At 52.6% G+C, this 24,972-nt stretch overlaps 1 protein-coding gene across 3 annotated transcripts; it reads right to left on the minus strand.

The window, feature by feature from the left end:
- SLC13A2 (solute carrier family 13 member 2) lies at nucleotides 1-24,300 on the minus strand. 3 transcript variants are annotated; one of them, XM_055257392.2, is made up of 12 exons: nucleotides 24,199-24,300; nucleotides 8,370-8,498; nucleotides 7,134-7,270; nucleotides 6,822-7,027; nucleotides 6,134-6,314; nucleotides 5,899-6,021; nucleotides 4,002-4,220; nucleotides 3,685-3,773; nucleotides 3,278-3,399; nucleotides 1,959-2,120; nucleotides 1,188-1,325; nucleotides 1-677 (listed from the first exon to the last, which is right to left on the minus strand). In XM_055257392.2, exons 1-12 carry the CDS (start codon nucleotides 24,298-24,300, stop codon nucleotides 507-509), a joined length of 1,779 nt encoding a protein of 592 aa, XP_055113367.2. In that variant the 3' UTR covers nucleotides 1-506. The 3 variants fall into 3 exon arrangements, with proteins under 3 accessions (XP_055113367.2, XP_063484823.1, XP_055113368.2); XM_063628753.1 differs by having other exon boundaries at nucleotides 7-677; nucleotides 7,134-7,417; XM_055257393.2 differs by lacking the exons at nucleotides 8,370-8,498; nucleotides 24,199-24,300 and adding an exon at nucleotides 7,356-7,373 and having other exon boundaries at nucleotides 7-677.
- Nucleotides 24,301-24,972: the final 672 nt, after the last annotated feature.

Here is a 24,972-nt window from a genome sequence, read left to right on the forward strand (position 1 = left end):
AAACACCAGAAGGCTGGGGAGCCCTCAGTATGTTGGGCCAGTCCCAGAGGCTGTTCCCCTGGCAGCTGCTGGCAGGCCCTCCTCCCAGGCCACTCCAAGCCTGAATTTCAATAAATACAGTGCAAGTAAGTCTGGTCACTAAGCTGGGGATACCAAGACCTGGGGCACCAGAGAGGGCATGTTGTATTGTCTGTGAACACACACATGTGCACTGTCCAGCATACATACCCAGGATCATGTGCGTGTACACAGCCCCCCTCAGATAGCCTCACGTCACACACCCCTCACATCCATGCAGGCGCACTCATATGTGCACACACACATGCACACACCTTTTCTTCCAGCACATAGGAAATTGAGCATACACACCTTCCTTACAGACACACAAGAGATTATATACACACGTGCCTTTCAGCCTTTGGCCTGGAGCTTGGGGTGTCCCCTCCCGGCTCAGAGGACTGGGAACGGGGTGGGTCTTCCTGGGCATGGCCAGGCTGTGCCCCAGCCTAGGGGCTTGGTGTGGTGGTGTTGGCCAGGCTTGGCAGGCACTGGGCTGTGGTGTTGGACTGTGCCCAGGCAGGGAAAGAGTGCAGGCTGAAGAGGGGGATGCCCCAGCTGTTGATGGCCAGTGCGATGACCAGGACTCCGATGACGTTGAGCAGGAATCCCGCCCGGGCCTGGTGTGAGGAGAGTCCATTTGGCTAAGGAGGGGCTGGGCTGGACTGCCTCCAAGTCCCCAGGTGTTTGGGGGTGCACAGGAGCCCTCCTACCAGCAAAATTCTCTCTGGGAAGTCCTCCCTTTGGCCTAACTTGCAGCATAGCCAATGCCTTTGCCCCTTGCTTCACTCTCTGTGCTAACAGGGCAAAGGGGCACTCCTCCTGAGCTTCCAGGACCTGGGCTTGCTCTCTCTGAGCTCATCTCCCTGAGTGTGGGTGCCTGGCATCTCGGAGCCTTCCCCATGTTCCCCACCCACTTCTCTCCCTCTCACATAGCCTGAGGCTGGCAGGGCCCGAAGATGCCACCACTGAGAGGTCATGTCCCAACCTCCCCCACTGCACCTTGATTCCAGATGAGGACCCGCTCAACTCTGAGACTCTCAGTGGCTTTAAGCTGCTTTGTGGTTCACTGAGATGAAAAGTCAGAGCAGGAAGGAGGCATGAGGTATTCAGGCCTCCCTGCCACTTACCATATCCAACACTTTGAGGTCCCCGAAAGAGAAGACGATGGCATTGGGCGGGGTGGCCACGGGCAGCATGAAGGCCAGGGAGGTGGCCATAGTGCAGGGGAGCATGACATAGAGAGGGTGGAGGCAGATGGCCTGGGCCTGGAGTGGGAGGCAGTGGGGCAGAGCTGACCTTGGTCCCCATCCCAGAGGGAGGGGCATGGCCCCCAATTCTCCTGCTTCTCTGGGGGACAACCCCTGTACCCCAATACGCTCTCTGGTCATGAGCCCACCACTTCTCCCAGAAGGCACTGGGTGACCTGGAAGGGCCTCTTGACCTCTCTGGAGGGAATGAGTGTGCTGCCCTGCCTTGTGGGGTGTGGTGAAGGGAGGGGCCCATAAAACCGATCTCAAAGGGGCTCCGGGGGTGTCATCAAAGGCTGCAGGAACACGCCTGGGGAGGAAGGGGCTTGGGACGCTTCGGGGAGCAATTTCACCCCGTCACCTCAGGAATGACCAGAACAGGGACTGGGGTGGGGAAGTGGGTGAGGCCACCAGGATCCCCATCAGGATACTCCAGGGGTGACATCATGAGGGACGGGGTGAGTCAGGGGCCAAAGCGCCTTGGGGCCCAAGGTGGCTCAAGAGCCTGGAGAAGGATGGAAACTCAGGGGTCCTCTTCAGGAAAACGAAGAGAGGAGGTACAAAGACAGGATACTCTGCCCAGCAGGCAGAACCCCTGGTGGGGCAGGCAGGAGGGCTGCCTGGAGGAGGTGTTTCTGAGGGCCAGCTCACCATGGAGGCTAGGATGGGCAGGAAGATCGTAGTGGTGGCCACGTTGCTAGTGAACTCGGTGAAGGCGGCCACCAGGAGGGAGAGGATGATGGCAATGGCTGGAGCTGGCACACTCTGCAGTGGGGTCAGCTTGTTTCCCAGCCACTCTGACAGGCTTGATCGCTGTGGGCAGAGGAGGATGGCATGTGAGAGGCAAGGCTGCCTGGGCCCCCAAGTCTTCTGCCGAGGCTCTATGAGGCTCCTGCTCCTGCTAACATCTCCCTGGTATTCAGAGTCAAAGACAGCTCTAAAGGGATGATAGGACCCAGCTAAGACCAAGGGGTGCCCTTTCTTGCTCTTGAAGAACAGCTGGGTGTGGGAAGAAGGGGCAGATGAAAAATTAGGAGGGGGCCAAAGGGTCTTCTTGGGAAACTTGGGGCTTGGTGGGGGCAAAAATCTTTGATCGCACTGACCCCTGCCTTCCTGATCTCTCTCAGGAGGTCCCTGGACAACCTTAGCCCTCTTCCTGCCCCTTCCAGTCCAGTGGCTTGGGGCAGAGGGGACCTTGCTCCTGGCAGGGAAGGAAAGTTGGGGGAGGACGCTGACAGAGGCTGCAAGAGGCTAATGGGAGGATAGGGACAGTCCACAGGGTCAGAAAAGCTCCAAGGTCTTGCCTTGCCACGTCTGGAATGCCAGGCTGTAAGCTGGGACTTAATCTTGCTCACTGGGGCCAGCGCCTAGCACAGCACCGGGCACAGTCAGTGGATGAATGAACATGCCACAGACCCAGGAGTACCCTGCACCACTCCCTGACCTGGGCAGCCGCCTCCTGTTTGAGCCAGAACATGGAGGCCCAGGGATGCCGTGTCAGGGATTTCTCTCTTTTGGAGGGAGGCTCTGGGGAAAGATGTTCTGGTCCCCAGAGCCTGGGTGGGTGTGATCATGGTGCCCCCTGGTGGCTGCGGTGGGCAGACCGCGTCAACACAACCCCCAATTACTTCAGTGCTGATGCTATTGTGTGCTCTGTCTGGCAGCGGGCAAGGGGCTGGGGCTGGGGTGGGTTGGCATTTGTCTCTGAGAACAGGCCCCGCCCCACCAGAGAATCCTGCCTTCCCTTGGACTTTGAGAACTGAACTAAGAGGTCCCTAGGGCTTGTGTTTCTTCCTCCCACATGAGGGCTCTGACCTGTCTCTCCCCAGCTGCTGCAAAGGCTCTGCCTACCCGGGAGGCTCCCACGTAGGGAGCAGGCCTCCCCTCTGTGGGATAGAAGCAGGGCCCCCTCTCTGCCTGCCACAGAGACACCCTCACACAGGCTGAGGAGGGGGCTGGGGGCCTCTCACCTCACTGCCCTTGGCCAGGGCATAGCCACCACCCAGCAATAACACGATATTCCACGGCATCTTCTGGTTCACCGTCTTCCAGTCGAGGAGGCCAACAGGGGCCTTCAGCTTCCCTGGGTTTTCTACTCCCCAAGCAGAGAAGGATGGGTCACCAAAGAACAAACAGGCCTTTCCCCTCTCCATTTGCGGGCTTCCTGTGTGGGTCCCTTTTGGAGCTTAACGCATGCAGGAGGGGACCCTCAGTTCTGCAACATCTCAACTTTGTCCCCGAGTCCCTGTGCCCTTGGGAAGTCGCTCCAGCCTTTCTGGGCTTTGTCTACTCCTGCCAAGTGTGGTGGAAGGTACATTACGTACTTGAAGGCAGGGGCTGCCCGGAGACCCTTCCCTGCCCCAGTCCAGATGCTTACCTGGGTCCTGGGTCAGCCCTGGGAACTTGGAGGGTATGATGAACATAATTATGCTGATGAAGATGGCCACTGTCGCATCGGACACCATGCTGTTGGTGGGGGGGGACACAGGGAGGGCTGGGTTAGCCGCTTGGGGTTGCTCAGGGCCACAGGGTGGAGGGTGGTGGAGAGGAGCCTCTCCCATAGACAAGCCTGGGGAAACTTCATCCCCCACCAAGTGTTACCTCCTGTTCTGCAATGGGGGCCCTATACCCTTCCCTCCTCCCCGAGCATGTGAGCCCCAGATGTGTCCTCCTCCCATCCCCTGCAACTCTCACCTCTCCCCCTTGGCATTGGGAAAAGCCAGGTTGCCCCAGCCAAGAAAAAAGCCCGGCTCCCGGGTGAACCAGAGCAGCACCAGGATGACGAATAGGATGCTGATGGCCTTTTCTGCAAAGGTCATGGGGCCCAGCAGCCTGTGCTCGGTCTGGATGATGCAGTAGGCTGCCTGCTGTTGCTCCTGCGTCTTTTCCCCAATGCCAAAGTTCTTCCGGAAGCTGCAGGCAGAGGGACGGGGCAGCTCGTGGGGGGCCTGCTCCAGCAGGGAGCAAGGGGCTCTGAGTGCCTATGATCTAAAGGCTGAGGCCCACAGAGGGCATCCCAGGGTCACTACACTCAGGCCCCGGCTCCGCCTGAGGTTCTGGAGGAGGAGCAGAAGACTTTTAGAGGTCATAGTTCTTGCTTATTCTCCATGCTTGGCCCTGCCCCATTAAGCCCCTTTTCCTCCAGGGGTTCTATGGTGCTGAACCCTCCCTTGCCCAGGGTGAGGAGGACCTAGCAGCTCAGACCCTGGGACTTCTTCTTGCCCTGGCTCACAGCTCTCCTCCTCCAACAGCCTTTAGGAAGTCCTCCCTTCCCTCCTCTGCCTGCTCTGGTTATCCCCTGCCAGCCTGAGCCCCACCTGCATTGTCCTCAGAGGCAGAGTAGGCTGCAGCCCACTTCCTTCTGCTGCTGACTTAACTTGTGTTGACATATAACTTTCCACTTGGGTAAATCTCAACCTCCCTGCTGGACTGTGATCCTCGAGGGCAAAGACCACACTTCACACATCTTTGACTCCGTCATGGTGCTCCCAACCTTAACCCAGCTTCCTTACATTTACCCAAGTGATTTTTCCAAAGTGCAGCAGCAATGTTTAAAAACTTTCAATGGCTCTCCACTGCCTGGGCAGGAAGGGCAAATTATAATTAATACCACAGTAACACTCATACCACCACTCCTATCCCATACTCATGGCAGACATCACTAATCAATCACAGACTTGATACTAACTGAGCCTTAGCAGGGTCTCCTATGATTTTCCAACTCAAAGCTCCAAACAGTGACTACCAGGAACCTGGTGGAAGTAGGAATGAAATCTATTTATTACTCTTGGCTTCATTAGGTGGCACACAAGAGCTTCCAGAACCTTCCCCTGCCTACTTCTCCAGCTTCATGACCTGATGCTCCTTTTTGCTGTTTGTTTGTGTTTTAGTCCTGCAGAACTAGAGTTCCCTCGAACACATCATGTCTGTTCTTGCCTCTGTGCTTTGTGCAATCTGCTCCTGCTGCCTGGAATTTCTTCACCCATTCTCTACCTGGCTGACTTCTAGTCCTGCAAGATTCAGCCCAGGCATGATCTCCTCCATGGTGTTCTGGAATCTTCACTCACCTGGGCTGAACTAGGCACTGTGTTCTCTGTGCTCCTGCAGCATCTGGGCTTCCCTCTCTCATGGCCCCCACAATATCATCATCCACCTGATGGGCTACAAGGACAGGGACTGTGCCCAGTGCCTTCTAGTATTCTCAGTGCCTTACACACGACCCAGTATACAGTAGGAACACAGCAGGTGCTTCTGTAACTAACCATGCTCAGTGTGTGCCCCTTAAGCACCTATCAAAGGACGATGGAGCATTATGGGAAGGGGCATCAGTGACCTGGTTTGCAGCCCCAGCACTGACAAATCTAGTTGCGAACCACTCCTGAAGCCTCAATTTGCGCGTCTGTGAAATGGGATAATACTCTCTACCCAGTAATTTCCTCAAATGGGGGTCCAAGTGCACAGAGGGGCCTTGGGAGAGCGAAGCCTTCTCACTGGGATGGTGATAATATCATTTTCCACATCTGCACCCAACTGGAAGCTCCCAGGGCTAAGGGCAGGGACCTGGGCTTCTCTCACCGAATTTGCCACTTACTTGAAGCCCAGGAAGAGGATCTGCAGCCACAGCCAGGCCAGCAGCAGCAAGATGACCATGGTGGGGAAGGCGAAGCTGAACCAGGAGGCGAAGTTCACCACGTTGCCGTTTTGGGGGAAGAGCCTGAAGGAGGAACATGGGCTGCCGTGTGACATTGCCCCCAGAACTGCCCAGCCCCATTCACCTCCCAGTGAGTGTGCAGATCCCCCAAGGTGGCCCACTTCTTGTCACTCACGAGCTGATCTGGCCTTGCAGCACCAGGTTCGGTGCGGTGCCGGTCAGCGTGGCGATGCCCCCGATGCTGGCGGAGTAGCACACGCACAGGTTCATGCACTTGGTGAGGTGGAGATGCTCCTGGCTGAGATGTGCCCTCCTCTCCGAAGGAGCAGACGTGACAGGGAGGGCCTGCCCATTATCTGGGAACAAGGGAGAGCCCAGGTGGGGGCAGGTACAGGGATAGCTGCAAGGGCCTCCAGGGCACCTTGTCTGTGAACAGCCCAGTCTGGGGCTGGAAGGAGGACAAAGGATGTCTCCAGGCCTGAGGGGCCCAGCATTCCCCAGAGTCTCAGGATGGGAGCGCCCTCAGACACTCTCTGATCTGACCTCTCTCTTGAGAGAGGGAAACGAGGATTACCCAAACCACCAGGAAGAATGGAGCCTAGACCTTGGACTATCCACCTAGACTCCAGCTCTCTTCTTGCCATGGTGACCAAGCATCTTGGTTTGCCCGGGGATGAGGAGATTCCCAACACAGGGGACTTGACATTTTTAAAAAAGGAAAAACAAATTGGTCACTGTCCTTCTTGCATCTCTTTCTTCTCTCCCCAAAGGCTCCAAGATGAACAGCCCTCGAAACGGACAGACCCTCAGACTCTCTCCAAGAACCAAGGGGTTGGGGCAGGGTCTAGCCTCATTTTTCTCACCAAGCTTGGTCACATCCTTCTGGGGACTTGGTTCCTGGAGCTCGAAGGTGGGGTTGCTGCTGCCCTCCTCGACGTCGCTGCTGGCTTTCGAGCTGTGCAGCTGGTCCAGGACGGCGTGTGCGATGGGCACCATCATGGCCGAGGTGGCCGTGTTACTGATCCACATGGACAGGAAGGCCGTGACCAGCATGAAGCCCAGGATTAGCCTAGGGATGGGCAGACAGACACACTGCTGTTCCAGCTTCCCTTCAGGGACCGGGTGCCCAGATAGCTCCTCATCAGGTTCTCCCGTGCTGGTTTGCAGGAACTCACAGGGCAGGCCGCACCCCAACAATGAGGAGGACACGGAGGGCGATGCGTTTATGCAGGTTCCAGTGTTCCACCGCGATGGCCACCAGCAGCCCCCCGAAGAATAGGAGGTTGGAGTCCTTAAGATACTCGACGGAAACCTGGCAGGTGCAGACATGGCTGAGCGGCGGGAAGACCCTGGAGTCTCCCACGGTGCCCCTGAGGTTATGGGATGCAGTCACTGACATTCCCACAGACTGGCATTCCCCTGGGCTCTCGAAACTGGATGGAAATGGTCTCTGAATGATCTGCCATTTTTTAAAAAATAAATTTAACTTTTTGGAGACAGGGTCTGGCTCTGTTGCAGTAGCACAATCACAGCTCACTGCAACCTCCACCTCCTTGGCTCAAACCATCCTCCCACCTCAGCCTCCCAAGTAGCTGGGACTACAGGCACGCACCACCATGCCTGGCTAATTTTTGTATTTTTTGTACAGACGAGGTTTCACCTTGTTGTCCAGGCTGGTCTCAAACTCCTGAGCTCAAGTGATCCACCCGCCTTGGCCCCCTAAAGTGCCAGGATTACAGGCATGAGCCACCACACCCGGCCTGGATTATCTACCATTTAATATCAACCAGGTTCCCCTCTTCTTGTCAAACTCACTTTATCTCCCCTTAGGAATAATTAATTGGGAGATAATCTACCGTGATTCCATTCATGTTTCAAGCCATGGACTGGGAGATAGATGATTTAGTGCTGTTTCTAAAAACTAGACAGTGGTTCTCAAAGTATGGTCCCTGGGCCAGCATCATCACCATCAACTGGAACTTGTTAGGAATAAAATGCTTAGGCCGTACCCCAGATCTACCAAATCAGAAACTCTGGACCAAGCCATTTGTGTTTTTACCAGCCCTCCAGGTGACTCCGATGCTGTTCAAGTTCAAGAACCACTGAACTAGAAGTATATGAGTGTGTTAACTGGCCCTCAAGGCCCCTTTTCTGTGTCACTAGGCCTTCCACCTCCCACCTAAGGCTGGCTAATCACTCTCACCTTGCATGAACTCTCAGCACTAATTCTGCACCCCTCCCCACCCCAGCCCTCAGCCTTCTAGCTGACTTCTTCCTCATGCAGAGTCAGGAACCCCTAATCCATGTGCCCTGCCTATGATGAGGCTTCCTTAGTTAACAAAGTCTGAGGGAACCCACCCCCTGGCCTCCCGCATTGCCCAGAACACTTTCTCCTATGGATGGGGGCTCACCTCAGAGGCTTCCATGATGCCCATCATAGGGAACAGGATTAAGGGGAAGAGGGCAGTGACCGCCAGGGGCAGGGCCTCAGTGCACCAGAAGAGCGCCATGAGGATGATGGCATATGCGCAGTAGGCCTCCTGCAGGTGGGAGAGAAGCGGCAGAGCTGTCAGAGGGCCTGTGTCCCAGAACCATGCCACCTCCTGTCCCTCAGACAAACCAGGCCATTTGTAACCGTCTGGGGAGAGCCTATGAAACCCACAGTCATTGATTCCCAAGCCCAAGGTCTCATTTCAAAATGCAGATAAAAAACAAAGCAAGGCACATCAGTATCACCTTGTCTTTGACCCTGGGGAGCCCGGACATTACAAGCCAGCCACTTCGGAGAGTCTGGAGTTGGTTACCAGTCCCCATCCAGCCCAGTGGGATTGCAGGGGCCCAGCTGAGGATCCCAAGATGAGATGGAGGCTGCCAGAAGAAGGAGCGGGACCTGAGCAATGTGGACCTTTGCCTGGCACCCTGGCTTTCCCTGGCTTTTATCATGAGCTGCAAGAGTGTGTTTGTTTGTTGGATATTTAGTGTTTGTTCCCTTTGCTAGGTATGAGCTCTCCATCAGACAGGGTCGGTTTTGTGGTATCCTTTCTAGCAATCCTGGTCTGGCTGCTGCATTACACAACTCCAGAGGAGCAATTTACATTTATAGGCTATGTGAAGTTTCCCCCAAGATGCTTGTGTTGTGCGGGGAATTGTGGGGCAATGCTGAGTCTTGTGAGTCTTTGAGTACCAGAAGTCCCCCTTTCCTACATGAAGCCCCCAAGTCTAGAGAAGCCTGACTTCAGGCCTGGAAGGGGAACTGGGGCAGGAATGGAGGCCCACCCTCCTTATAGAGCCTCTCCCAGGGCTGGGGAATCATTAGCCAGGAGGCTTCCCAGGGCTGGGGAATCATTAGCCGGGAGAGGGCACCCGTATCCCCTCTCCAGCGGCCGGGCACCTGCCCACTCTTTATTTGCCAAGGGAAGGGACCGCATGCTGGGGTTTGTTGGACAAACGGGCTGGGGAGCCCCTCCTCCCTTGCCCATCCCAATTGCCCTGTCCTTGTCCTCTCTACCTCGTACAGGCTAGGCTCACACTCTTAGTACCCTAAAGCTTGGGAAGGGTCCCTGAGGTGGGAGTAGGTGGTGGCCTGGGGGAAGAGGCAGCTGCTATTTATTCAGCAACTCTTAGGAACTTAGTATTGTCATTTTTGTGTTTACATGAAAACATAACAGCCATTAAAGTGGGTGTGGTGGTCCCACCTTATAGATGAGCTCAGAGGGTAAATGGCTTGCTCAGGGTCACAGAACTATTAAAAAAAGTGGCAGAGCCTGGATGGAACTCAAATAAAGGATTGGGATTGGGATTGGGTAACTTTCAAGCACTACCTAAGAGCACTCCCCTTGTAGTCTATGTGAATGGTGCCCCAGTAATTGTGCAGTGTGTAGCCTGCCCAACTGCACATAGCCCCACCAAATCTGTCCAAAGCCAAGATCTCTTTCCACCAAACCTCTACTACCTCTCTTCATCCTGGACACAAACTCATCAGCCCCAGGAGTGGGGCCACTTTGACCCTCAACCAGAGAAACCCAGCCCCCTCCTCCCCCAGCGGGATTCTGCTGATGCCAGTGTTTGCTCACCCGCAATGACTGAATGGCCAGTTACCCTCCCCCTGGACTAAGGGCAGGCAAGCCCTCCTGGACCCTGGTGTCCTCCACCCTCTCCACCCAGAACTCTCTGGCCAGAGACGAGGAGCAGGGCTGGGGTGACGCTCACTTTGCTGATTAAGGAAGAAGTTTCTGTATAAGTATTGGAGGGTGACTTCGTGCCAGGCATCATATTCTATGTGCTTCAAATGCTTTTACAAGTTGCATTTATTTGCTCTCAGAGGTAATAACTATTGTTCACATTTCACAGTTGAAAAAAGAAAGGAGTAAATACATTTCAAAAATGCCTCAAAGTCACACATATAGTAAGTGGAGAAGCCAGGCCATCTGCTTCCTGGGCCCCAGCTTTCACCGGCTACCCTGAGCATGATCACTTGCATCTGAGGGTGTCCTCAGCCTCAGGCTCCCTGTGACCAGTGGAGTGTAGGGAGAATGAGCTGGGGCTCTGAATCCAGAGCTATCTTCCCCAGGGCCTGCCACTTCCCGTGGCTGGGCTCTTTAAGCATGTCACTTTGAGACCATTTCCAACCTCCAAAGGGAGTTGTTAATAATGGGACCAGGCTGGGCATGGCGGCTCACACCTGTAATCCCAGCACTCTGGGAGGCCCTTTGAGACCAGCCTGGGCAACATGGCAAACCCAGTCTCTACTAAAAATACAAGAATTATCTGGGTGTGGTGGTGAGCACCTGTAGTCCCAGCTACTTGGGAGGCTGAGGTGGCAAAATCACCTGAGCCCAGGAAGTTGAGGCTGGAGTGAGATGAGATCACGCCACTGCACTACGTCAGTCTGGGCAACTGGAGTGAGACCTTGTATCAAAAAAAAAAAGTCAGACTCGCCTCCATGTGCTCCAGTGTGTTTGATGCATGGCTCCCTGCTCCAGTATGCCTATGTCTGTGATGGGTCCTTCTCTACCTCCCTAGGGCTCTGCCCTCAGGGAGTGCCCGAGAGTACCTGACCCAGGGGGCCTCTCAGAACACTGACAGCTCCTCAGTCTCAAACCCAAACCCTCTAAACATCTTGCATTTGAGGGTGTCCTCAGTCTCAGATCAAAACACAAGACATGTTCCAAAGTTCCATCCAGAAGCCTTCGTTAACCCCGGGTGGCTTTGGCCCTGCCTCCCCATCCCACCTCCTGGGCACCCTATCAAGCTGGAGCACAATTCGCTGATTTGTTCTTCCTGCATCATGAGATTCTTAACTGGGGCATGGAATTCCGAGGATCCATGAAGTTAAATGGGAAAACTATTTTATCTATTCAAGAACATTGAACTAAGGTTATGAACATAAAATCATAGTGCTATTAATGGTATTATTGGTGACTTGGTCACAGATATTTGATTATGGCCATCAGCTATTAGACACTGATCCAGCTAAGTTGTTGCAGTTATCTCAGAATAGCTCTTGACATTCTGTTTACCTCCATCGTTATTTTGAAATTTTGGTAATTATTATACCAACTTCGGATCTTACGTAATGCACTAGCAAGGAAGTACATCTATTTCTGAGCTGCAATTTATTTTTCCATATTTTGATACCTGTATTTCAAAATAATTGGTTTATTTGTAATCCCATGCATTTTATTTTGTATATTTTATTTCTTATTTTTTCTAATTAAAAAAAATTTTTTTTTAGAGACAGAGTTTTGCTTTGTTGCCCAGACTGGAGTTCATGATGTGATCACAGTTCACTGCAGCTTCCAACTGCTGGGCACAGGCAATTCTCTTGCCTCAGACTCCCAAATAGCTGGGACTACAGGCATGTGTCACAACGCCCAGCTAATTTTTTGTGGTTTTTTTTTGTATTTTTTGTAGAGATGGGTCTTGCTTTGTTGCCCAGGCTGGTCTCAAATTGCTGGCTTCAAGTGATCCTCCCATCTCAGCCTCCTAAAATGCTGGGATTACAGGTGTGAGCCACTGTGCCTGGCCTGGGCATTTCAAAGTAAGTTTCTGAAAATGGCAGAACCAAGACTCAGAGAGGTCTAGCATTGCTTTGTTGACAGTTGTTGATGCTTAGAGGGTTTGGGTTTGAGACTGAGGAGCTGTCAGTGTTCTGAGAGGCCCCCTGGGTCAGGTACTCTCGGGCACTCCCTGAGGGCAGAGCCCTAGGGGTCTTTTCTTCTTAGGCACACAGTATATCCAATTACAAGGTCAGTATTCCCAGCTCTAGAAGTGGGGATTTGGGGATCAGCCTTATCCTTCCAGGTCACTCTAGTGCTCTCTGCCTTGCAGCCCAGCTCAATGGAGCCTAGGCCAGCCAAGTTCAACTGGCAGCCTATGACATGGGACTCAGCTGGTTTACACGCTGGCCACTGGCCACTCCCCAGGACTGCTGCACTGCACAAGTCCAGGTCGCCATTCTCATATGGAGTTGCGCAAGGCATAGCCTGCACCGCAGTCCCTGGTGACCCCTCCTGGAGCTCAGAAACCAGCAGGGAAGAGTTTTCTCCTGGTGGCGAATGCTTTTCTTTCTGCCTCTGGCCCTGCCTCCTCCTTCCCCAGGCCAGCAGGGTGGTTGTTCCCCAGCTCTGTTCCTTGACTGTAGCAGCTACTCTCCTCTCAGGATCTGTTTATGGGCTCCTGAGGTTGGGGGCGTAGCCTCTTTCTCCTCTGTGATCTAGCCTGTCGCTCTTTCGCAGGTGCTGGCCTGGTCTGTAAAGCCTCCTTTCCCACGGGTGTCACCCCCACCCCCAAGGAAGTCGCCCTGTTCAGATCCTCACTCTTCTCCACCCAGCAGCCAATCCCTGTGATTGGAAGCCCACTGCAGGCAGACCCTGGGCCTCCTGCCTGTTCATCAGCCACTCATTCCACAAATACCCTCTCTGGGCCATGCACCCAGTCCTGCTGGTTCTGCCCCTTGAGTGCTCCCATTTATTTCTCTGTAGCTCTGGACCACTAGCCTGGTCCAAGTCTCAGCAAGACCTCTGCAAAAGCCTCCTTATTCATCTCCCAGCTTCCTCTCTTGACCCTGAAATCCTTTCTCCTTGCTGCAGCCAGAGTGATCTCAAGGCACAAATCTGTTTAATTTGCACTCCCCCTCCCCCAGCACAAACACACTCATCTCAAAACAGCTCACATCCCTTCAGTGGTTTCCTAGTGCTTTCAGGAACCTAAGTTCAGGGTTGGCCTGTGCCTGATGTCTTAACACTCTCCCCCTTACTCTCTCTGCTCTGGCCATACCAGCCCTCTGTGGGTTCCTTAAATACTGCATCGTCCCTCTGGCCACAGGGCCTCTGCACACAATTTCCTCTCTCTGGACCTCTCTTCCCTCCCTACTTTGTCTAGTTGATACCTAATGGTTCTTGAGATCTCAGCTCAAATATTGATTTTTCAGGCTGGCTTCCAGGAGGGGATATAATTCCCATTTTTCACACTCTAAGTCCCTGTACCTCTTCTGCGTAGCACTCATCATAGCCTGCAATGAAACATTTAGTTTTAGGGACTAAGAGATGAGTATCAGTCTCTGTTGTCAGACTCTACCTTCCAGGGAGCAGGGTGCAAGTCTGTTTCTGCTCACCCTAGCGAGGTGCCTGGCATCTATTTAGCAGAGTTGACACTGAATGAGTGGGTGAATGAACGTGGGCCCTAGGGGTACAGGCATCTGTCAGGCCCAGCGCTGGCCCTCGGGGAGTCTGAGTGCCTGTGTGGGCTGGCCTGAAGGGCAGACTGAAGAGAGAAACCCCCAGAGGGCCTTCCAAACCCTAAGCCAGGCAGCTTGCTTCTTCTGTAGTGGGAAAGCACATGTCCAGGGCACATGCTGAGTGCTGAGGCCCCGCTTTACTGCTGTGTGTCCTTGGGCAAGTTATTTAACCTCTCTCAGCTTTTCTGGTAAGAAACATCAAGCATTCGCCACTGTAAACACATGTATCTCCATTATGCAGTTTCCGCATCTGGAAATGGGGATAAGAGAAACATCCACCTAGCTGGGTTACTGTAAGGATGAAGAGAGCTAACAAATGTAGGAATAAGGTTTTTTTTTTTAATTTTTTTTTTAAGAGACAGGGTCTCACTCTGTTGCCCAGACTGGAGTGCAGTGATGTGATCACAGCTCACTGCAGCCTCAATCTCCTGGCCTCAAGTAATCCTCCTGCCTCAGCCTCCTGAGTATCTGGGACTATAGGCATGTGCCACTACACCCAGCTAATTAAAACAATTTTTTTTTTGTAGAGATGAGGGTCTCGCTATATTGCCCAGGCTGGCCTTGAACTCCTGGGCTCAAGCAATCCTCTCTCCCCAGCCTTCCAGAACACCGGGATTATAGGTGTGAGCCACTGTGCCCGGCCAGGAATAAGTTTTAAAGCATTGTAGCCTGTGAACGCATAGCAGGGTTGGTGCTGGGAGAGAAATGTGCTCCTGGGCTTCTGGAGAACCAGAGAGGATACATGAGGCACAAATGGAAGTGAAGGTGCCAAGGAGTCCAGGGCAGACTCCAGACCTGGGGTGTGTGGCAGGTGTGGGATCTGTGGGCATCATGGCTTCTGTCACTGGCATGGACCCGTGACTGTCAGGCAGCAGCACATGTGCCCACAGTCTCAGAGGTGTCACACCTTAGTCCTCCTGGTGACTGAAGGTTAACCCAAGGGTGGGGACAGGCTGGCACATGGGGGACACTCCCACTGCCCCTCTGCCCCTAGGAGGTGGGTATGCTGCTGGCAGGAGCACTCCCGGGTCTCAGGAGCAAGGCAAGGCACTGGGTGGCAGCCTGCCAAGCACCTGTAAAGCAGAGACCAGAAAAATGGAGCTCAGAGCAGAAGGGGCCCCGTCCCTGAGGCTCCTTTTGTCTGGGCTGAGGAAGGCTTCCAGAGAGGGAAACTTGAGCGGGTACTGAGGGGTGAGTAGGAGTTCAGTTAGTGGGCAAAGGGGGTTGGGGTGAGGGAGTAAATGTAGAACAGAATGAGACATAAAAGATCAAGATGCATTCTTGGAAAGAGCCTTGTCTGCCCTGAGAGGACCTAGGAATTTGTCTGGAAGACAGGGGAGAAAAAGGGAGAAGGCCTCAAAGAGTTTTAAGCAGAGACAGAGTGGCATGGTCAGACTTGTGGTTGAATAAAATATGACACAGATACTACCACATGCGGTTTAAAAAATTTGTGTGCAAGTGTTTGTATACATTCAGGGAAATTTCTGATGTAGGGGTTTGTACACTTTTTCTGGTACCAGGATCCCCTTGGCAGCCTGATGAAGCATTCCTTTGTCTTAGAATGTTTTTAAATGCACTAAATAAAATACATAAGACTACAAAGGAAACCAATTTTATTGAAATACATGTAATAGGCTGGGCGTGGTGGCTCACCCCTGTAATCCCAGCACTTTGGGAGGCTGAGGCAGGAGGATTTCTTGAGCCCAGGAGTTCAAGACCAGCCTGGGCAACATGGCGAAACCCTGTCTTTACTAAAAATACTAAAACAAACAAACAAACAAAAAAAAACTTCGCTGGGCATGGTGGCATGTGCCTGTAATCCCAGCTACTTGGGAGGCTGAAGTGGGGGAATCACCTGAACCTGGGAGGCAGAGGTTGCAGTAAGCTGAGATTGCACCATTGCACTCCAGCCTGGGTGACAGAGTGAGACCCTGTCTCAAAAACAAAACAAAACAAAACAAAACAAAAACTTAATTTTTAAAACCTAAACAAATAAATAAATACAGCTATTAAAATATGAAAAAGTGCTGGGTCCAGTGGTGTGTGGCTACATGGAAGGCTGAGGCAGGAGGATTGCTTGAGCCCAGGAATTTGGGGCCAGCCTGGCAACACAGTGAGACTCCATCTCACAAACAAACAAAAACATGGAAGAGTGTGGAGAGACGGAAGTCTTTTCCAGGAAGAATAGGCAGATGCCAAATGCCTAATTCTTTGAGGACTGAATATACAAAGGGGACGATGGCCAGTTCATATGTAAAAATACGTTTCACAGCTTCTGTAATAACCAGCTGAGAAGTCAAACAACAACCTCTACAGCAGGAAGCCCTAAACATTCAGGATTTGCTCCATGATTGCCAATTTCCCTGATTTTTGCCCCAAACTCTTTTTACTCCGACTTCCAACTCAGGACCAATCCCAGAAAGCGAAATATGCTCCCCTAACCAGTCACCTGGGGTGCTGCTTCTAGTTAGCCGCCTACGGCTTCCCTGTGCCCAACAGCATGCACTGGAAGCCTTCCCTTTTGACCATTCTAAAGCTTTCCCACTCCATGCCTGCCTCAGGCTGCACGTGATGGCGGTGACTCTTCCTACCCTTCGCTTGTTCTCATTCAGGTGTCCTTCATTGATTTGCACACCTTGATGTGAATGACTTTGTTGCATCAGCTTCTGTTTTAAGAGGCCAAAGGGAACAATGAATTTCTGAGCGCTGGAGAAAACAAAAGTGGGGAGAAGAGTCCTGATATCACAGCCTGGGCCAGGGCCAGCCCTGCCTGTATGCACTAAAGAGCAAAACGCAAGCTCGCGCCGTGATGAACGTGGCATTCCCACGCTCCTCTACGAATTTGATCCTTGCGACAGCCCTGAGCCTCGCTGCTGGATTATATCCAGGAAACTTTACTGTTGAAGAGGGTGACTTACTTTCCCATTTCTGGCCTTCACCTAGCACGTGCCAATAAGCAGGGACACGATTTAGTAATCTGGGCAAAATCCAAGTTGGGGACTCTACGCCAGGGATCCCCCCGGCCTTTGAGGCTGAGTCCTTCTTCTTATCCTATTTCCAGGCATCCCAGAGGCTAGAAAAACTATCTCCACACAGCCACAGGTATAGCTATTCCTAGGGACACAGCTCACCAATCTGGTGGGTGACCAGACATGCCTTCCTGTTCTATAGGTGGGAACATCTGAGGCCCTCCTAAGCACAAGAGCCCATTTGAACAGAGCAATGGAGAAGAAGTGAGGCATCTACACAGTGTTCCAGACCAGTCTGTGTGTTCCAGGGGCCCAGGAATTCAGACAAGAGGCAGAGGGCGAAGGGAGCAAGTGTTTATCAAGCCCTAGGTGCCAGGCACTCTACATATATGTGTGTTATCTCAGCTCATCTTCACAACACCCCTCAGAGATGACAGGGTTTGAAGAGGCTCGGTCAGGTCACATGGCAGTACACGCTGCTGAATGGATTTGAACCCACACCTGTTTGGCTCCAAAATCCATGTTTTGTTCACTGGACTCTGCTATCTCAACTGAGGGCCAAGAAGTCTCAAAAGGTAGAGGTGGGGCCCAGAACAGAGGTCCAAATTCCTTGTCTAGTTTTCATGCCCTAAGTGAATCATCCAAGTCCCTGCCTTTGAGGTTCAGGAACAGCTTGCACTAAGAGAATTTTAATTACACAGATTTTTTTTTTTGACAAGGCCTTGTTCTGTCACCCATGCTGGAGTGCAGTGGCATGATCACTGCTCATTTCAGCCTCGACCTCCCTGGCTCAAGTGATTCTTCCATCTTGGTTCTCCTAAGTAACAGGGACCACAGGCACGCGCCACCATGCCCAGCTAATTTTTTTTTGAGACAGAGTCTTGCTCTGCTGCCTGGGCTGGAGCGTAGTGGCGTGATCTTGGCTCACTGCAGTCTCTGCCTCCTGGGTTCAAGAGATCGTCCTGCCTCAGCCTCCCGAGTAGCTGGGATTACAGGCGTGTGCCACCATGCCCTGCTAATTTTGTATTTTTAGTAGAGATGGGGTTTCGCCATGTTGGCCAGGCTGGTCTCGAACTCCTGACTCCAGGTGATCCACCTGCCTCGGCCTCCCAAAGTGCTGGGATTGCAGGCATGAGCCATTGCGCCCAGCCAACTTTTTTGATCTTTAGTAGAGACAAGTCTCCCTATGTTGCGCAAGTTTGTCTTGAACTCCTGAACTCGAGCAACCCTTCTGCATTGGTCTCCCAAAGTGCAAGAGTTACAGGTGTGAGCCACCACTCCCAGCCTTAATTACACAGATTTTAAAGTTCAAACACATGTAGTGTTTATGCATTCTAAAAGGGCCAGTGATTCAGATTAAGAAATTCTGCCTTCTGGCCTTACAATAAATGCAATATTGACTTCAGCTAAGTTCTGTCCTGGCCAATGTTGAGCCACTAGGAGAATGTTTTTTACAGATGCCTTTGGGTCCCAGGAGGTGTTTGTGTTTTGACTCTAACTTACTAGCTGAATGACCCCTGAGTCGTAAGTTATTCACCCCTTAATGCTCACAGCACAAAATCCCTACTCCTCCCTGTAGCCTTGTAGGGCTGACATTGGCTGACCTCAACCCTCTTCTCTAAACTTGACTTCAGCAATCTAGTGAGGCCTCTCAAGGCCTCCTCACTCGAGCCCCCAAAGCCACACTGGCCTTGCTTAATCCCTTCAACTTGCCAAGCTCGCCCCATCTGCAGGCCTTTGCACTTGCTGCATGTTCTGCCTGGATGGCTCTTTACCCAGAGCTGTGCTTGGCTGACTTTAGAGAATTTATTTTTGAGACAAGAGTCTTGCTCTGTTGCCCAGGCTGGAGTGCAGTGGCACCATATGGCTCACTGCAGCCTCAACCTCCTGGGCTCAAGTGATCCTCCTGCCTCAGCCTCCCAAGTAGGTGGGACCACAGGCACACATCACCACAACCGGCTAATTTTTTTCATGAGGAGACAGGGTCTTGCCATGTTGCCCAGTCTGGTCTTGAACTCCTGAACTCAAGCGATCCACTCACTTTGATCTCCCAGAGTGTTGGAACACCCTCCTCAGGAGGCCTTTCCCGACCCCATCTAGAGCAGCCCTCCCCAGGCAGTGGTCATAGCCTGCTGCATTGTTTCTGCTTTTTGTATGTCTTCCCACTCCTCCCACTTTCTCTTCCCAACACACCCAAACAGTACTTGTCACATAGTACTGAGTTCTGTGTTCACTAACAAAATGCATGGATGGATGAATAAATGAATGGATGTAAGGTTTCCATGTCTGGCTGCAGGGTTGGGAGAGCAGGAAGACCCCAGGCCCTCCTGTTCCCCATCTGCTGGAACCACCAGAGACTGACTAGCATTTCAAGGTTCTGTTGCCACCCCTCCAACACACCCTACTATTCCCGGCCCCTACATCTTTCCTCTTGTGGTTCCCTTCACCTGTTCTGCTGATGCCTCTGACTGTTAAAACTCTACTAACCCTCAAGGCCCAACTCAAATGTTGCCTCCTTCAGATTCTCCCTTGACTCAGTTGGAAGAATCTGCTCCCTCCTCTGAGCTCTGCAGCCTTCTGGCTGAACCTTTGTGTGGCGTAAATACCTGTCTCTTCCTATAGACTGTAAGCACCTTGAGAACGGAACATCTGTATTCCTTTTGGTAACCCCTGACACAGAGCAAGAGCTCAGCAGACATGCTGGACTGAAGTATGGTGGGAGGACTGACTGACAGCTGGATGGACATGAGAAAGGATGGCCTGAGAGGTGGATCACAGTGGGGGCACCACCGGCCTCCCAGGGAGCCTCAGGCAGAGACTCCAAGACCAGGTTCCAGTTCAAACTTTTTTCCTAGCTGGGACTTTAAGCAAATTGCTTCCCCACACTGGCCCTCAGTTTACATGTCTGTAAAACGGAGAGAGTAGTAGTAACCTCATGGTAACACATAGGCTTTTTTTATTTTTTGAGACTGAGTCTTGCTCTATCTCCCAGGCTGGAGTACAGTGGCACGATCTCAGCTCACTGCAACCTCCACCTCCCAGGTTCAAGCGATTCTCCTGCCCCAGCCTCCCGAGTAGCTGGGACTACAGGCATACGCCACCACACCCGGCTAATTTTTGTATTTTTAGTAGAGATGGAGTTTCACCATGTTGGCCAGGCTAGTCTTGAACTCCTGACCTCAGGTGATCCGCCCACCTTGGGCGCCCGCCTCCCAAAGTGCTGGGATTACAGGCGTGAGCCACCATGCCCGGCCCGACACATAGGCTTTTGAAAGAAATAAATGATCTAACAATGCTTTGAAGTGCATGGCACAATGCCAAGCACATAAAATATACTCAACAGGCTGGGCGCGGTGGCTCACGCTTGTAATCCCAGCACTTTGGGAGGCCGAGGCAGGCGGATCACGAGGTCAGGAGATCGAGACCACGGTGAAACCCCGTCTCTACTAAAAATACAAAAAAAAAAATAATTAGCCGGGCGTGGTGGCGGGCGCCTGTAGTCCCAGCTACTCGGAGAGGCTGAGGCAGGAGAATGGCGTGAACTCGGGAGGCGGAGCTTGCAGTGAGCCGAGATTGCGCCACTGCACTCCAGCCTGGGCGACAGAGCGAGATTCCCTCTCAAAAAAAAAAAAAAAAAAAAAAAATATATATATATATATATATATATACTCAACAAATGTCAATATTATTATTATGGGCACAAATTTGAGCCTAGGCTGGGGCTCCTTCTTACCCCTTTGGAGGCCAGGGCCATGGGGCTAAGCTTGGGGACTCATTACAGAGAGTAGAGATACAACAGGGATGCAGGACAGGATCCACTTTTTGCACATTCCTTCCTTTCTTCATTCAAAAAGTTGGGGATGGCTGGGCGCGGTGGCTCACGCCTGTAATCCCAGCACTTTGGGAGGCCAAGGCGGGTGGATCACGAGGTCAGGAGATCAAGACCATCCGGGCTAACATAGTGAAACCCCCTCTCTACTAAAATACAAAAAAATTAGCCGGGCGTGGTGGCAGGAGCCTGTAGTCCCAGCTACTCGGGAGGCTGAGGCAGGAGAATGGCGTGAACCTGGGAGGCGGAGCTTGCAGTGAGCCGAGATCACGCCACTGCACTCCAGCCTGGGTGACAGAGTAAGACTCAGTCTCAAAAAAAAAAAAAAAAAAAAAAAGTTGGGGGTTTTTTATTTGTTTTTTGAGATAGAGTCTCGCTCTGTCACCCAGACTGGAGTGCAATGGCGTGATCTCAGCTCACTGCAACGTCCTCCTCCTGGGTTCAAGCATTTCTCCTGCCTCAGCCTCCCGAGTAGCTGGGACTACAGGCGTGCGCCACCATGCTTGGCTAATTTTTGTGTTTTTTTATAGAGAGGGGGTTTCATCATGTTGGCCAGGCTGGTCTCAAACTCCTGGCCTCAAGTGATCCACCTGCCTTGGCCTCCCAAAGTGCTGGGATTATAGGCATGAGCCACTGTGTCAGGCCTAACAAGTATTTTTTGAACAACTACTTTGTGCCAGGAACTGGGGATTCTGCATGGGACAAGACAAAGTCCCTACTCTCATGGAGCCGACATTCTAGTGCAGGAAGCCAGAGAAGAAGTAAAAAAGAAGCAAATAGATAATTTCAGAGAGTGAACACCCTATAAGCAAAAGAACAGGGCTTTTCCCCAAGAATGACTGGCGTTGGTCAGAGAAGGCTTTTCTAAGGAGGTGGATATAAGCTGAAACCTAAAAACAGGAAGGAGGTATCTGGGAGAACAGTCCAGAGCAATGTGAGGAGCAGAAAGCAAGCTGGTGAAGGTGGGGGAGAGTGAGTGAGAGGTGGGTCATGGGGGAGGGAGCCTGGGGAGTCCAGGGCTGAGCCTTGGTGACTCCTGGCTGCTTGAAGAGGTTTTATCCTGTTTGACAGGAAGCCAGCGTAGGGTTTTTTGTTTGTTCATTTTTTCAGATTAAGGTGGGGTCTCACTATGTTGCCCAGGCTGGTCTCAAACTCCTGGGCTCAAGCAATTCTCCCACCTCGTCCTCACAAAGTGCTGGGATTTTAGGTGTGAGCCACTGTGCCTGGCCAATGTAGGGTTCTGAGCAGAGTGGGGCACATGGGAAATGACTGGGGAGACAGTGGATCCGAGGGCGGGGAGTGACTCCATTCAGAGTATTTTGGGGTATCAAGTGAGCAGGACCTTCTGCTGCATGTGGAAAGGAGGGAAGGAGAAGAATCAAGAATGTCCCCGAGTTTTTGGCTGTTGCAGCAAGGTAGATGGTTGAAGCATTTCCTGATGCCTAAGCCAACTGGAGAAGGGCAGGAAGGGTTTTGATCTGGACGTGGAAAAGTGTATCCTGCTTATCCTGCTTACAAAGAAAATATTCAATTAGGGAGATGGCTGGTGTTCATTGGATAATATAAGTTTAGAGGTTAGGGCTGGGGTTACAGATTGATAACTCATCGGCATAGAGACGCTTTTTAAAGCACAAGATGGCATAAGATCAGCTAGGGGAAGTGGGGACCCTGGAGAACCTCAGAGTCAAATGGAGAAGGAACCTGAGTCAGGAAAGGTGGGAAGGGGCAGGGCTGGGCAGGAACCAGGAGAAGGTGTCACCAAAGCCAACAGAAGACAGCACGGCAAAGATGGGGTGACAGCTGTGATAAATGCTGCTGAGGGACTGAGGAATGTGAGAGTGGCCCAGGGTTTGGTCACAAGGAAGTTGATGGGATCTGAGTCTTGGAGATGGGAGCTGACAAAAGAGAAAGTGCACTTGTGGTGTAGACAGTGTCTTGAGGCTTCCTGTTATGAGAGAGAGCAGAGAAAGAGGCACTCTCTGGAAGGAGTGTGGCCTTGAAAGAGAGCTCTTGTTTGTTTAAGATGAGAGATATTACAGCACCTCCGTATGTGGATGGGGGCGATCAGGCAGACAGGAAATATTTATCTTGTAGGAGAGTGAGAGGACAATTGAAGGAGCAAAGTCCTTGAGAGGGGCTGGCCTCTCCTAGACAGGACCAGAGTCAGGATGGGGCTGGCAGCCTCTGTGAGCCAGAGGCAGGTAGCAGGGCCACCAGATACGGTGCAGAGAAGACAGGGGCTGCTAACACATCCCAGTCTCACCAAGAGGCATGGCTTCTGGCACCGACTCAGGATTTCCTGCGTGACCTGGGCAAGTTACTGAATCTTTCTGCGCTGTGCTTCCCCAGGTCGAGGGGAACTGGGAAGAAATCAAAATCCCTGTCTGGCTTCCCTCCTGGGGTTAACACACTTGCCCAGCCTGTCAGAAAACCCATCTGATGGGTCCCTAGCACTGAGATGCCACCGGCTTTGGCCTGAGATGAAGGTCATCTCAAAGGTCAGCTGGGCCTTGTTACTGACCAGGTGTCAGGGGCCCAGGGGCTGTGCCATTACCACCCCCCGTCTCTCACTCCTTTGGGATACCATGAACAAAAAAGTCTGACTCAATTTCTCTATCTATGACAAAAGGAAGAAAATGGCTCGATGGGCAGTTCTGGGGGTGTGGGGTGGGGCAGGAGGCAGCAGGGTGGAGAGAAGACATGCTTTGGCACCGGATCACACCCCCAGCTCTGAACCTCCCAGCTGTGTGATTTGCCAGAGGCCGACTGACTGAAGACTGAACTTCAAGGCCTTCCTCCTGGACCCTTCCCAAAGCCCCAAGCTAATTTCAGATTCATACTTTTGTGTCCTTTTTCTTACAGAGTGGGGCCCAAAGGTGTATAATATCCAAGTTCCATGAGACTCGAATCTGCCCTGGGACTTTGACTAAGTGGCTTAACCTCACCTTCCCCATCTGTCAAGTGGGACAGTCAGGTCTGACCTCTTAAGATGGTGGAAAATGTCACTGGGTGCCTAGGGCAGGGCAGGCATTGGCGGCGGCTTGATTTAATGAGAGATGAAGTTATGACTTCTGCTGGGGGCGGAAGAGGAGGCAGTGACGCCTGGTTGTGCCCAGCTGCCGCTCCATCCAGGGCACAGTTTTTGTGCTGTCTACCTGCAGGAGTCCCCTCTTCCAACTCCCACCCCTCCTCCTCCACAGACTTAGCCCTTGAATCCACAGGTGAACTCTTTCTCCTCCTGTTTATGCTCTTAAAGATGCAGACCGCCTGCAGCCAGCTTTCTCCTATTCTCCTTCCAACCCTCTTCACTCTGCCGCTGCTCACCCAGCTGTCCCCTCCCCACAGCCAGCCCGTCTCAGCCCCCATGGAGCCCAGACCAGGGCTACGTGGGCACACTGTAGGCAGATCAGCTCCATCTGCCCCCCTTGCATCTCGTTGATGGAACTGGTTTCCTGTTTTCTAGGGCAGTAGGTTGCAAACCCACCTAAGCAAATCACACTGGGCTCCTGCAACTGGGTGCCAAGGAAAAGCCCCGTTTGACCCTCTAGCCCTCAGTCCTCAGGAGGAGCAGGAGGTGATAGCCTCACTTCCAGGGCAGGGGCAGCGAGGAAGTTATGCTGGATCCTAAAGATGCCCAACCCCGGCCCAGACAGTCCCTCCCCTGCCCCCTGGAGTCATCTGTGCTCAGAACACCAAGTCCTTACCTTACTGGGGACGAGGATGGGCAGAGGCAGCAGGAGAATGGGCAGCAAGAACACGATCATGTAGGAGCGATAAGCCCACAGGCCCTGCCAGCAGGTGGCCATGGTGTGGACGAGCAAGGGCTGCTACAGCCACCGCCTCCAGGAGCTGGGTAACAGAAGGACCAAAGACGCAGCCCAGCAGGCAGGTGGCAGGCTTATATAAAGCCAGTTGAGCGTTAACCATTGACCCACTCTGGCAATCAGAGTGTTTTTGGAGTTGGGGAGGTGAGAGTAAGGAGGAGGGACCCACAGGCGGAGTAAAGATCAGGAAGGGAGAGGGAGAAGGAAGGAGGAAAGAACAAGGATTAAAAAACTTCAGGTTCCTTCAAGAAGTTAAGCCCAGCGTTAACTCCTTCTGTTCTTCGAGGCTGCTGAGGGTGGCGCTGGAGGAGCTGGGGAAGGAAGGAGAGTCCCCCAGCCACCCTCCACAGGCAGCCCCCAAGCCCCCTCCCCTGGCCCGGCCTTTCCTTTCTCCTTCTGTTCTGCAAAGCTAGGTTCTCAGGTGAGCACTTTATGTGACAGCCTGGGTGGGGTGGCCCTGCCCTGCCCACAGAGATGCCCTAGGAATTTTCAGTCTAAGATTGACAGCAGCCAAGGCCTGGAGCAAGTCCTCATCCTCCTCCTTCCAGGTATCGAGGACCATCAAAGTCCCTGGTCCTGACTATGTCTTGTGTGACACTGATCCGCCGACTCAACCTCTCAGAATTAGCCACTTCCTTATTCTGCAGTAATATC

This window comes from Symphalangus syndactylus, chromosome 20, assembly GCF_028878055.3.
Source record: "Symphalangus syndactylus isolate Jambi chromosome 20, NHGRI_mSymSyn1-v2.1_pri, whole genome shotgun sequence".
Taxonomy (NCBI): domain Eukaryota; kingdom Metazoa; phylum Chordata; class Mammalia; order Primates; family Hylobatidae; genus Symphalangus; species Symphalangus syndactylus.

What these genes read in the sequence shown, in the direction of transcription:
- SLC13A2 (XM_063628753.1), bottom strand. Translation starts at nt 24,300, where the DNA reads ATGGCCACCTGCTGGCAGGGCCTGTGGGCTTATCGCTCCTACATGATC. An exon ending in ATCCTCTTCCTGGGCTTCAA is followed by an intron (nt 4,221 to 5,898) that starts GTAAGTGGCAAA and finishes CTCTGCCTGCAG; the next exon opens with CTTCCGGAAGAACTTTGGCA. An exon ending in CCCAATGCCAAGGGGGAGAG is followed by an intron (nt 3,774 to 4,001) that starts GTGAGAGTTGCA and finishes CCCCACCAACAG; the next exon opens with CATGGTGTCCGATGCGACAG.